The sequence below is a fragment of the Haliaeetus leucocephalus genome, unplaced genomic scaffold, assembly GCF_000737465.1.
Source record: "Haliaeetus leucocephalus isolate CR32 unplaced genomic scaffold, Haliaeetus_leucocephalus-4.0 Scaffold751, whole genome shotgun sequence".
NCBI classification, from domain to species: domain Eukaryota; kingdom Metazoa; phylum Chordata; class Aves; order Accipitriformes; family Accipitridae; genus Haliaeetus; species Haliaeetus leucocephalus.
Genome location: NW_010973187.1, coordinates 7747101 through 7759454, shown reverse-complemented (window position 1 = coordinate 7759454; position 12354 = coordinate 7747101). Strand labels below are relative to the sequence as shown.

The following is a 12354-nucleotide window of genomic DNA, read 5'->3' as shown; positions in this document are numbered from 1 at the left end:
TTCTTATGCAGTAAGTTCTGATTTTAAAAAAGGAGGGACATACATGCTAGGTACCCTGGCAAGTCTTTCTAGAAATGCTAATTTTTAAGCTTCGGCCAGCTGTGAGGTCCACAAGATGCTTCACGGTTGTCAGCACCATAATCTTCTCTGTTTAACTTGTCATGTTTATGTACTGTTCCAATTTTCTCGGTATTGAGGGGTTATTTCCATTATGTTAGACATGTCGTCTAAATCTCAACAGTCTGAAATCAATTTATGTTCCTCTGAGAGACAAAGCACTGTCACAGGAAAAAAAATTACCTATTCACAGTTTTTCTTGCTTTTCCTGTAATACATTCATTTAATACTTATCACTTCCCAACTATCTTGTCAGGATGCTTTATCAGTATCATTTTTTAGTCTTCTGTTCATTACCTTTTTAAAGTACTGCGCAGGACTACATGTGACCAGCACACAATCTAAACATCATAAAATTCACATCAATACTGTTCCTCTCTCATTAGACTTAAGGACACAGGCCTTCTTTATGTTAATTGCTCATCTCCAACCCTTCAGGAATTCAGAAAAATGTGACATTTCTCAACTTTTTTTTGCAAGCCAGGTCATCTTGATCGATTTATCATGCTTTGTACTCTTTAGTGCTCTGTACTGCAATAGTTTCATGCACATCAATCATTATTTCTCTCTCAATTTTTTTTCTTTCAGGCTCCCATTGTCTTATGCTAAATCTTCTGAATTTCATGTCATTTTAACCATTATAATTTAGATCACTGCAAAGCTTTTACTAATTCAGCTTTGTTCTTCTTGGTAACTAAGTTGAATACTGAGAATTACCTCCTGACTGGGTGAACATGAAAGCAGAGAGGTTTATCTCTACTAGGTACCTGTCAGTGTGGACAGTATCAAACCTTCAGCAGCTCAAAGCAAAGTGAATTACCTAGAGGTTCAACCAGGGAACTAAGAGTTTAGAAATTCACTGTTCACAGTTTTGTTACTCCTCAGACGTCAGCCTTCCAGGAACATCCCTTGCTGAATATTCCGCTTTCCTACACTAAATAATATACTTTCACAGCTAAGACTCAACCATGTAGAACTTGAATGTTGTGATAAGTTTTGTTTCTCCTATAGTGCTTTCTTTCACAGTCTCCCACTGTTTCTCAATCTTTCTGTTCTACCTGAATCCCTACAACCAAGAATAAACTGGTCTGTCAAGCTGGTGTGAAGGAGCAGGAAATTGGAAAGAAATTGTTACTTTGAATAACATCTGGATCCAAAGAATCAAATAAGTATGCTATTGCTTATTCCAGCTTCCACCACTGTGGCCAAGTGGCATGATTACCTTTTCATTATGTTGCCATCAAGTGTTTATCATTCCACCATGTGGTATGAAAATAAGCCAATTATAGTTAACACACCTGAGCTCCTGACATTTCCCATTGTCACAGAAGAGATTTCAAAGGCAAATCAATAAAATTCAGAACCATGCTGACAGCTTAATGCATATTAAACACAAAATTCTGAAGTTACTACAATGTAATTTAATAATGACAGAAAGGCAGTCAGGTGAAACCAGCAGGCTCTCTCGGTCTCTGTAATTTAACTTATTTGTTGCTTTATGATGAACTTTTGTCCATTGCTCCCAAACCTCAGAAAAACCAGGAGGAGTGAGACTCTGAGCTCAGCTCTGAGCTCACTAACAGACATCCAGGACCATCTGACATGCACTGGGGTATCAAGAAATCTTCACTGGAGTGGCAAAGTCAGTGGGAGACTCAAGATTGTCCAGGATGACAACTGAAGCTCTGAAGCCTCCCATAGATTCTGCGTCTTATCTGCCAATCCAGCACAGATTTCTGAGTAACATAAGGTATGGCACCCTTGATACTAGGGTGATACCTATGGTTGTGCATCTGCATTAAGTTCCTAATTCACAGACTACGACATCAAAATTTAGTTGTCTGAATATCAGTGTCTACATTTGGCACAGATATCTATGTGTCCATTATAATTGATGGGGGCTTCAGTAAAATGCATAAATGTAGGCATCCTATGCTAATTGAGATGCCCTTGGGTATTCCACTTCACCTTCCACCTATAGGTCCTTTGTCACAGCTGGCAATGTCATGAGGATATATAGCCCAACCCAAAAGACACTAGATGGTGATGCAACTGAGCTGATATCTGGAAAACTACTCAGTACAAACAACAGAGTTCAGACAGTTTTTCAGGTCACTGCGAGGTTGCCATCTCTGGTTAGCTGAAATCTTTCTAGACTCAGTTCTCGGCTGTTCAACCTCGGTTGCATGGTTCAGCACTACTTCCGATGTGCTGGTTTTCTGTCTGCCATTAGAGCAGAGCATTGCATTGCAAGGTCTCCCATTCAGAAATAGTCATGGACACCAAGGGCATTTCCCTACATTTATCTGTTTTTATTCTTTTATTAGGGAGTTTTCTGATCACTGTTTCAGGGATAGGATTAGCTGGTTTTCAAATCAGGATCTGGACACAGGGAGGGAAATCCTGGGAACAAGGAGGAGAAGTCTGTGAGAGTTTGGGAACAGGCATCTGAAGAAGGGGGTAGCTGAGAGAAAACATGGATGCAATGAAGGAATTTAGAAGAGAAGGAACTGGCAGCATAGGTGCCAACAGTAAATATCTGGTGACTCCTTTTCATCTATGCCTTAATATGAAGCTTACATATAAGCAAAGGAATGGATTTATTATTGAATATTTTTTCCCTCGCACTTGCTGAAGACTTTTTGTGAATGTATTTTCATGAAAAAGACTTTAGGACACTGTGTACAACTTATGCACCATTTACATTTTAACAGAAAACATCGGGAACATGCTTTGATATTCATCAAAGTGACATGCCATAAGGTAAACTGAGATTTCTCTAATGTGCTTAGAAAGTGTAGAAATTTAAATGGGAGCAGGCTCTAAACACATGAAGGAGCAGAGACACTGGCATAGTTAGGCAGATTTTCTGACTATCAGAGAGCTCTGAAAATATGATGCAGTATTCCTGAGAAGTTAGTTCTGAAGCTTAAATTAACTTTCAGTAGAGCCAGGCTGAGTTGTCAGACATGTTCTTAGCAAGCATACAGAGTCTTTATGGGTATGGGAACACTCGCAGGGCCTTCTAGAAGCAGCAGTCATGAGCTGTCAGGACTCCGAAGACTCAATTTATATTCTAAATTATGTTGCTGATTCAGTGTGTGTGACATACACCATATTTTTTCACCTTGCTGTGTCTGCTCTGCTCAGGGCGGGGGTGTGTGCAACAATATGTTTGCCCAAGACAGTGCATTACTTGCATTACTAGCTCTCGCAGTATTAGAGCAGTACAGTAGAGAGTGTAATCCCTAGCCTGGACACATGAGCTAGTGAAACTGATTTTAGCAGCAGTCATTGGACAACATACATAAGCAAAACTGAAGATTCTTCAGGGAAAATTTCCTTCTGCCAAGAAGAAAGGTTCTTTTTCTTGTCTGTACAGAAAAATAACCTTGACCTTTTCAAGGTGTTGCCAGAGTTTACAACCTGTGAGCAAATTTCTGAGATCTCTTTCTCCACTCATCATGTGTTAGTACCTGGGTACATAGACTTTTGCTAACTGGGTTAGTATTTACATAAAATACATATATTATAGACCTCAGTGAGGAAAATAACAGTTCATCCAGTTCTACTTGCAGTTGCAAATCATAATGGATTTGGACCTAAGGATTTGAGCTTCTAGTAGGAACTTCTATAATAAAAGGCAAGAGATGAGAGTCTTCCTCCATTCCATAGGATACCTTTTTCTACTCCAGGTCAAGTTGTCCCAGTAAAATCTGTTCTGAATTGTACTGTAGCAGCATTTTCTCTATTCTGAGACATGGCTGTCCTTCAGATAATATGGTTTGCTATCAACAAGGAAATAAATCTGTAACAGTGTAACACTGTTCCAGTAATAGGTGCCACAAAAGAGAAGAAAGTTCATATAAAAGTGTCACCCACTGAGACATTTTATAGGTGTTTAGTCTCAAACTTCATCTGTGGAAAATAATCTACTCTTGCTGACCACATACAAAGCTATTTGTTCCACAAATGTATTTACCATTTCCAGAAATTCTTGTAGAGATTTTTGTTATTTTTCCCAAATCTAGTACATTTAAGCATCAAAAACTGTCACTGACAATGTTGCATTTACCTCTGCACTATTTTAGCTATGATCCAGAAATTCTCTGCTTCACATTCAGATTAATCAGAAGGAGATGGTATTTAGTTTGTTGGGTTTTTTTCTAGTTTCATAAATTATTTTAAATCTCTGACTGATAAGCAATTCACACAGCTGTAGAAGCCAAGCAAAATAAATAGCTGTATGTCCATTAGAATGTAAATTAACTCATTACTATGCCAGCTTCTGACCTTTTCTGATGGCTGTATTCTTGCTAACAAAGACTCTTTGCTATTCATGAAAGTGAAAACTTAATGGTAGCTTGAGATTCTCTGGTGTATTTTAGAGGAAAGTCTCATAGATGCAGGTGACCGGTGAGGGTCCCAGCTTGAACAGCAAGTACTTCTATCATTCATGACTTTAAATAGCTATGCTTTTTCTAATTATTTGTGAAGATCTGAATATTATTGGAAAATTGTTGCTTAGGAAGGCTAGGTCAGTGAAACTTCATGAACTGCACAGAAAGTGCTCCTATGTATAAAAAGCTGAATATTGATTTAATACCTGATCTCACAGTCAATCAAGTTTTTGTATCAGTTCTATAGACTTCAGTAAGATAAGATCAGGTTTAATTTCCCAAGGTACTCCTCTACCTCTACATCATTTCTGATAAACCTCTCTGTCTCACACTTCATGCTACTCATCAAGAAATCTGAAAGTTTGAAGGGACTCATGATGCCCCAGGTCACCTGGAGAAGACATGAGCCACAGAAGGTGCTACCCCAATAGGGTCTAAAGATTCAGCTGACCTTCTGTGAACTGGGCCTGCTCTTTGCATTGCACCTTTAGAGGGTGATAATCTGTGGGCAGGAATGTATTTGGGTTTTGGAGTCACTTTTCACAGGTGTAGTAGGCCAAAGAGAGTGAAAAATAGTGGTGATTTGGACTGGAGCACTACTTCGGTAGCAGTCTCACTTGGGTTGAGTTCAGGAGCAATGGAGTAGTGGAGCATAAAGGAAAATGCCACCACAAGCAACTCCTGAGGATCAGTTTGTACCGTTGCAAGTCTCTTTCAGGCAAACCTGTTTAATAACGTGGGCATTTGTATATCGCTCTGAAGAAGACAGACCTGTTTCACAGTTTTATTAATCTGAACCTGCATTTGCTATAACAACTGATGACTGTAAGCAGCCTTCATCTCAGTGCAGCACAGTGCTACATCAGTTACTTGCCGTGTTGCCAGTGTGTAGCCTACTGCAAGGGAAAAGACACTGGGTCTAACCCTATGTAATGTTGTGGGCCTGATCAAACATGATGGGTCATTCATCTCACTCTGATGTGGGATGTGTTGATTTTTGACCCATTGCATCAGGTGCCATCCCAACCAAAGACCAAATGGATCCTCCACAGCATGGCACCATCACTCTGAAGGACAGCTGACAACAGGACTAGCTAACTATGCTTGAAGAGCTAAAACTCCCAGTCTTCTTACACTTACTCTATATTTCAAGGTAAATCAACTTTTTGTTGTTGCTAGAGTAAGAGCTCAATATTTAAATCTGTTGAAGAAGATGGACCTTTGAAAAAATACTACGTGGTAATGACTGATTTTATTAGAAATGGAACTACTAATTGCCATTCCCCATACATCATCTGATATTTTACATGACATGACCAGTTCAAACTTTCTATCACCTGCTTGTTTTCATAAGTATTATTTCCATCTATTTTAATTCATTGTTTCCTTTTAGATTGTGTTTACTACAGTATATAAATTAATTTACTTGTTTTCATTGATCAGGTTTGTTTTCCTGAAAAGGGGAAAACATTTGAAGAATAATTGAATTAATGCTATATATTTGTTCTATGTACACAAAAAACCCACATTATCTCTCCCACCAGTATTTTAGGAATTTTGGCTGGAGGATATTTTGCATCTTAATGAGTGAGCCCAATTGTAGCTTGAGTTCTGTGCACCTAATCCAACCATACCTAGCATAGCTCAACAAAAGGTAAACGCACAGAAGGAGAAGCCAGATGTAACATGAATGGTAAGAAACAGCTCCCTGCATCCTGCTAATGGTGTGCACTGTGAGTCTGAACTCTCAGAGAAGTTCTCCACTGTCACATCCATTTGAAGTTAATGGGTATTTGACACCTCTAGAACTGAGGGCCCAGTGTAGGCAACTGATAGACATCTCAGGGATCGCAGTAAGAGAAAGAAAAAGCACAGAAAAAAAAAAAAATGCTGTCACAGTAAATTTATACAGTAACTTTTCTAGAAAGGAAAACTTTTGCTGAAGTGAAGTGTTGTCATGTGGACATTGACAAGATGCCCATGGAGTCAGTCAATGCTCTGGAAGTGCTCATCAGCCATCTGTTCAATGACTTCCAAGCATCTACGTGAGAAAGGTCTGTGCAGTGCTTGGGACAGCTTTGCTCAGGAAGCCATATGCAACAAGACTTTTGTAGCACAAAAAAACCCCAAGAAGCCCAGTGAAAGCTAATGGGCAAAACATGTGCTGTACCATCAGTGTGACAAGTGATGTGGAGGGAAGTTGACTTGCCCTGAACATTGCTTTGGATTAAAAGGCTTTATCTTTGATGCTGTTGAATTCCTCCCTGCAGCACTACCACATGCTGTCACTGCAAAAATCAAACTGTTCCCGGGCTTCAGTTTAATTATACATACACATCTGCCACAGAGGTGAACACCATTAAAGGTCCTGTGGTTTAGCAATACCTGGATTAGTTACCTGTGATTTTACATGGTCTTAAGAAGTTTTCCAGAAATCAATACAATACAGAGATGGAAATATAGCAAAAAGCATCCACATGGCAGCAGACTAATAACCAAAGGCTGGTTTTGTATTACTGACATTACAGAATATGTCAAAATCAGGATTTTTACGGGGGGGGGGGGGGGGAGGCCAAAAAAAATCCCAAACAAACAGATCAAGACTCTATCTTGCAAATGCTCTAAGTCCTGTCTGATAAGCTTCTTTTAGAAAACTAAACTTTCCAGCAATAAGTACTGGCTGAAGTGTAAGGGATGTGAAATCTGTAAGCATATTTTATGACAAAAGCAGATACTATGAGTGTGATGTGGTTTGTCTTTTGTTAAAGGATATCTTCATCGAAAAGGACAAGTACAGTAAACTGAAGCTGGAATTTGCCTTGATCTGAAAAAAGAAAAAAAATTTTTTTTTCCCCAAAATACACTAGAATCTAAAATATGTTTTCTGTTACTGGTGGTTTTTGGTAAAGTTACAACATGGAAACTATCACAGCTCTGATTTCCAGGGAAGCTCATTTGGAAGGTGGTAAAAATAATTTTAAAAGCACTGTCAAAAATAATTTTTCCAATACTGCTTTATGAGAAAATGTAACTCTGATTTTTAAAAAGCATATGGTTGTTACTGTACCTCAGCTTATTTATTTAAAATGAAACAATTAAAATTTCAATAAAGGTGTTGGCCACCAGCTGCTGTACCATATTACATTTTAAATGGCCAACATTGAAAAATAAATCATTATATTCTCAAAACTAACTTTGGAGAAGTATATGAGGTTATGTACTTTATCCTCACATGCTTACATGTTATATTACATTACACTAGGTGGTGACCATAGTGTTGTCCCACTAGCATCTGGCTGAGCAGTGGTGGTTGCTCTTTGACACAATTCAGTAACCCCACTCTCCTTTCCAAAACTAATTCAGACCTGTACTGCTGCCTTTACAAGGAGCGCTAATAAAGACTTATTTAAAACTAAGAGAAAAATATGGAAGTCTTCACAAAGTGAGCCACAGCTTATATGGTGAAGCTATTACAAGAAGGGATGGCTGTCAGGCACATGGGTGAGCGCAAAGCCACTTCTGGGAAGAACAGGCTGCATGAAGTATTTTTAGGTGGATCTAAGTTGGCTTTTATTATTTCAAATTTTAAAAGTATATGTGAATATGGGGCTGAGGGGTGTTTATATGTATATAGTATTCTCAGCTACTCAGGTTTTTATAGAAGACATCACAAGTTGGACAGTAGGGGATTGGGAGTTTGGGGAGGGAGAAGTGGGAATCTGGAAGTGGGATGAGGAGGTTATAAGAGCTTATCCAATATGTGTGCCTAGTTAGATGTGAGTTGATTAGAAGGTTGAACAGTGTCAGTACTGTATTAATACTCAGCAGAAGTTGAAAGCTGCACTCTGGAGAACAAATTTCAGTCTTGCCTCCAAGTCAGTACTGAATTGATGCCAGTCTGCCAGCAGCTGTCATTCAAGTGGGACCCCAATGTCTCTGGTGGGGAATACTCACAGCATGTAATGCACCAGCACCAGAAAGTCAAGGGAAAATGTGGTGTTGTGAAGTGATGTCAAACTAAGTGAAAGTCCGCTGCTTCTCATTGCCAGCTGTAGATGTGGCTGCAGAAGGCCAACGCTGTTGAGTACGCACTAAACACATATTATTAAGATATATGCTTCAGGTGAGCTTCCAAACCTCAATTTTCTAAATGTAGAGGATTTGGTCCTGTACTTATGCAGGACAATATTTAAAGGTGAAAGTTAGAAGAGAACATGCAGAATACACAGGAAAGTGCATTTTGTTTATATGCTTTTTCATGTGAAGTTTCTGTTATACTTACAATGTACTACATATGCATTATACTCTTGAATTCTTGAATTTGCAGCAATGGTTGCATGTATTTAAATATCAGTGATAATTCTGGACATGTTTGGTTCACAATAATTATCCGTAATCAGTCTCATGTTGAATAACTGATAATGTCATACATTGTCTAAAGGTCAATTTTGTCTAGATTGGGAAAAATGATGTTTAGTTCGACTGAGCATACAGATGCTATGTGAGGCAACATTAAAATTGTCATGAAATACATGAAAGATATAAGATAGGGTTTGGTTTACGGAATAGGCCTTCACCTATTTAGTCTAGCACCTAGTCTTTGACGTAGGTGAGACACCATCTCATCTTACATGAGTTCTTGGTCTAATAGCTGAATTTAAATCTGAAGAATGGATTTTAATATTAGTTTCAAGAGATTTTCCACTTCTAACGTGGTTTTGTACACATATGGATATCCAATACTTTTTAAAAATCCTGCTTTGGATCTTTTACTTCTGTGGCATCCTGTATCCGTTAGTTTTTGCCTTTTACTTGTTTTGAGTGTAGCTGTTGTCATTTGTATGTTGCAGTCTGTACCCATAGCCTCCAAGCTAAATATAAGTCCATGTTCTCTTCTTTTGGATGAATAATTGAAATTTTAATTGAGGTTTTTTTAAAAAAAATCTTCACTTGATGTATATGCCATTATTTATTTGATTTATAAATACTTATATTTTAATTGATAGGAACATTTTCTGATTAACTCCAGCAAAACATATTTTTAGGTGGTGACAGTAAATAAATAGGAAAAAAATGACCTTTCAGTTTGTCCTAGAGTAATTTCTGCTGACAATAAGTTATGGGAGGTGCACCAGTACCATTGGGAGGGAGAGTTACTTCTACCAATAATTTCTAAACACCAAAATCAGGGTAGTAAGCTGATTTGAGATACCTTTCAGCAAACCTTCTTGCAAGTTTCAAGTCTTATCTTTAATGCCGAGGGGAAAAATGCTTTTTAACTTTCACTCTTATTAGCTGTACAGAACAATAGCAGGTAATAAAAAGGTAGCCATCAGCCATCCAAGAAGTTATTAAGTAAGCTTCTACTACAGAATCTTTAACACTGAAGGTGATGTACAAGCCAGTTCTATACAGGATGCCTGTTATCTCAGCTTGAATTTGCAGATGGAAAGAAATCTGTCTACTTGTTAATATAGCAGTTTTTTTCTAGACACTGTAGAGCCAGTAAACATAAACCTTTCCACGATTACTTTTCCCAATATACTTTTTGTTTAAAAGCACTACCAGTTTATACATCAGCATTACAAAACAGCCAGTGTTTCTCTGCAAACGGCTCAAGTGCTTTTTCACTCCAAGATTAGATATCATGGCAGAAAAAGTTACCTCATTATCATAGAATTCTAGGAATCTAAAATACTATGTACAAATATAATTCCTGTTGTGATTTGTCTGTAGAAAGATACTTTCCCATACTTTGCCTGGTATTCTCATGATTTAAATTTTTTTTCTAGATTCACCTCGAAAAAGAAATAATGAAGTCAGTACTACTCTTACAGCTTAATTCATTTTTTGAATGAAAGAGCAGTCTTCCTATTAGATGTCTCAGTTTAAGTCCCATTTCTGTTTCTGACAAAACAAATGAACTCTTTGTTATTAGCTTTTAATCTTAGGAAGGTCCACAGACTTTTTTTTTTTTTTTACCTGCTATTAAACTGAGAATGAGTTTTTTAATTAAAGCTATGCTGAAAGCTGGTATTTTAAAAAATGTGACCCAATATCCTTTGAAATGCTTTTTTTTATTAAATATATTGTAAGTTTTTTAACATTGTGCTGCATAAGATAAGAACAGTGTCTATAATGAGTGTTAACAAATTATCTCCTTTTATGAAAAGGACATATCTGGAGTTTCAAACATTTGTAGGCTACAATAGTTGAAATTCATGAACGTCACTAAAGCAATTTAGCAGTCAGTCAATAACCAAGGAAAAGGAGATAACTAGTTGTGTAGAAGAGGTAGTCATGTCTGATCACTTGCTAACTATGACAAAAAACCAGGACAGTATCAAAACAAGCAACTTTCCCAAGGCTTGGCTACCTTATCTAGACTAAAGAGTTATTTTTGTACAGGCTTTTCTTCTAAAAAAATCTCTTGTATTATTAGGTTTTGTTCATGGGATGTTCTGAATTGCTTCTTCTTAAAGGTGCGACTGCATTTGACACATCAATACCAGGTCATTTGGTGTCTTATCCAATGTCCACCAAGACATTTGGAAGTCCTTTTGTTTAGTTCTTTTAATTTCAACCTAATACCATGCTGTTTGTAAAGTATGGCAATGATCTCAATAGCTCCACTTGCGCATATATATATATGCATATATATATATATTTGCATATATTTTTTCTTAGAAATTATCCCCTGTGGTTTCTGTTTTCACCCCTTGTGTGTAGAGAATTTTCATATATATCAATATTATCTGCAGACCTGAATGAGAACAGGAGCATAGATGCCACTTAGCCTCCACTTTTTATGCATCAGAAAAATCTGCTAACGTTTTTTTTTGTTTATTTCAGGTTTCTTTTCTCCATGGAAAACTCCAAAGCCTGTAAGTTCCCTTTCAAAATTATACACATTGAGTTCATAAGATGACTACCATTCAAAGCAAATTTCTGTAGACTTTCATCTAACCCTCCTGTTCCCAGCTCATGAGACACTTCTCAGCAGTGCCCCAACTCTAGGTGAGACAGCATCAGAGGTGGCCTCACTAATAAGCTCTGCAGATCTGTTGACTTGGAGTCTGCCAGCAGCAGTCTGGAGAAAGGAACATCTCAGTGTTAAGATGGGTGTCAAGAACCAGAAATGCAGTGGCTCAAAAATGAGGGGTCTGGAGGAGAAGGCAGCAGAAGGCTCCAGCAATGAGGCCAGTCTAGTTGGCCTTCTAGTTGGCGATCAGCTTGAAATGGACAACATGTGCATTTTCTGGTTTACAAGTGGCATAAGCTTAACATCCTTAAAGTGATTGTTATTCTTTCTTGCATTAGTAGATCTAGAGCTGGAAATAGTCACACATCAAGTGAGAGCTTGGACTAGATAGCTTACTGATGTGCCTTCTAACCAACATTTCTGTGTTTCTATTATTTTGACATTAAACCCCAAGGTATCAAGACCTTTCCTACTGTAGGACTGTAAGCAATGACTGCTTTTATTCTGTTGACACCACATTATATCATTTTTTGAAGTTGTGACAACGCTCACATTGTAAAAAGAAAACAGGCTTCTATTTTTGGTTGTCTGGTTTGTTTGGTTTTTTTTTTAATTTGACTTTTTCATTTAGATTGTAAAGACCTTAAAGTACTGCTTATCTTTCATCAGAGGTGTGTAAAGGAAAAAAGAGCCCTGACTCTGCCTGAAGGCTTCTAAGAGCAGTAGGAATAACAACAGTAATATTTTTTTTAAGGATTTATAGCTTTCTTATTTGGAGGGGTGGGGGGCGACGACATGACTTCACATCCTCTCATATTGGGTCATGACTTGTTTAATGCATAGCAAAATAATTTT

General features: G+C 37.7%; 1 protein-coding gene across 2 annotated transcripts in view; it reads left to right on the top strand.

Moving 5' to 3' along the window:
* MAGI2 (membrane associated guanylate kinase, WW and PDZ domain containing 2) overlaps positions 1-12354 on the top strand; it is a 770034-nt gene that overhangs the window by 665405 nt on the left and 92275 nt on the right. For both annotated transcript variants that reach the window (XM_010580933.1, XM_010580932.1), the window contains exon 11: positions 11370-11401. In XM_010580933.1, the coding sequence (XP_010579235.1) occupies positions 11370-11401 (32 nt within the window). The remainder of the gene's footprint in view (positions 1-11369; positions 11402-12354) is intronic.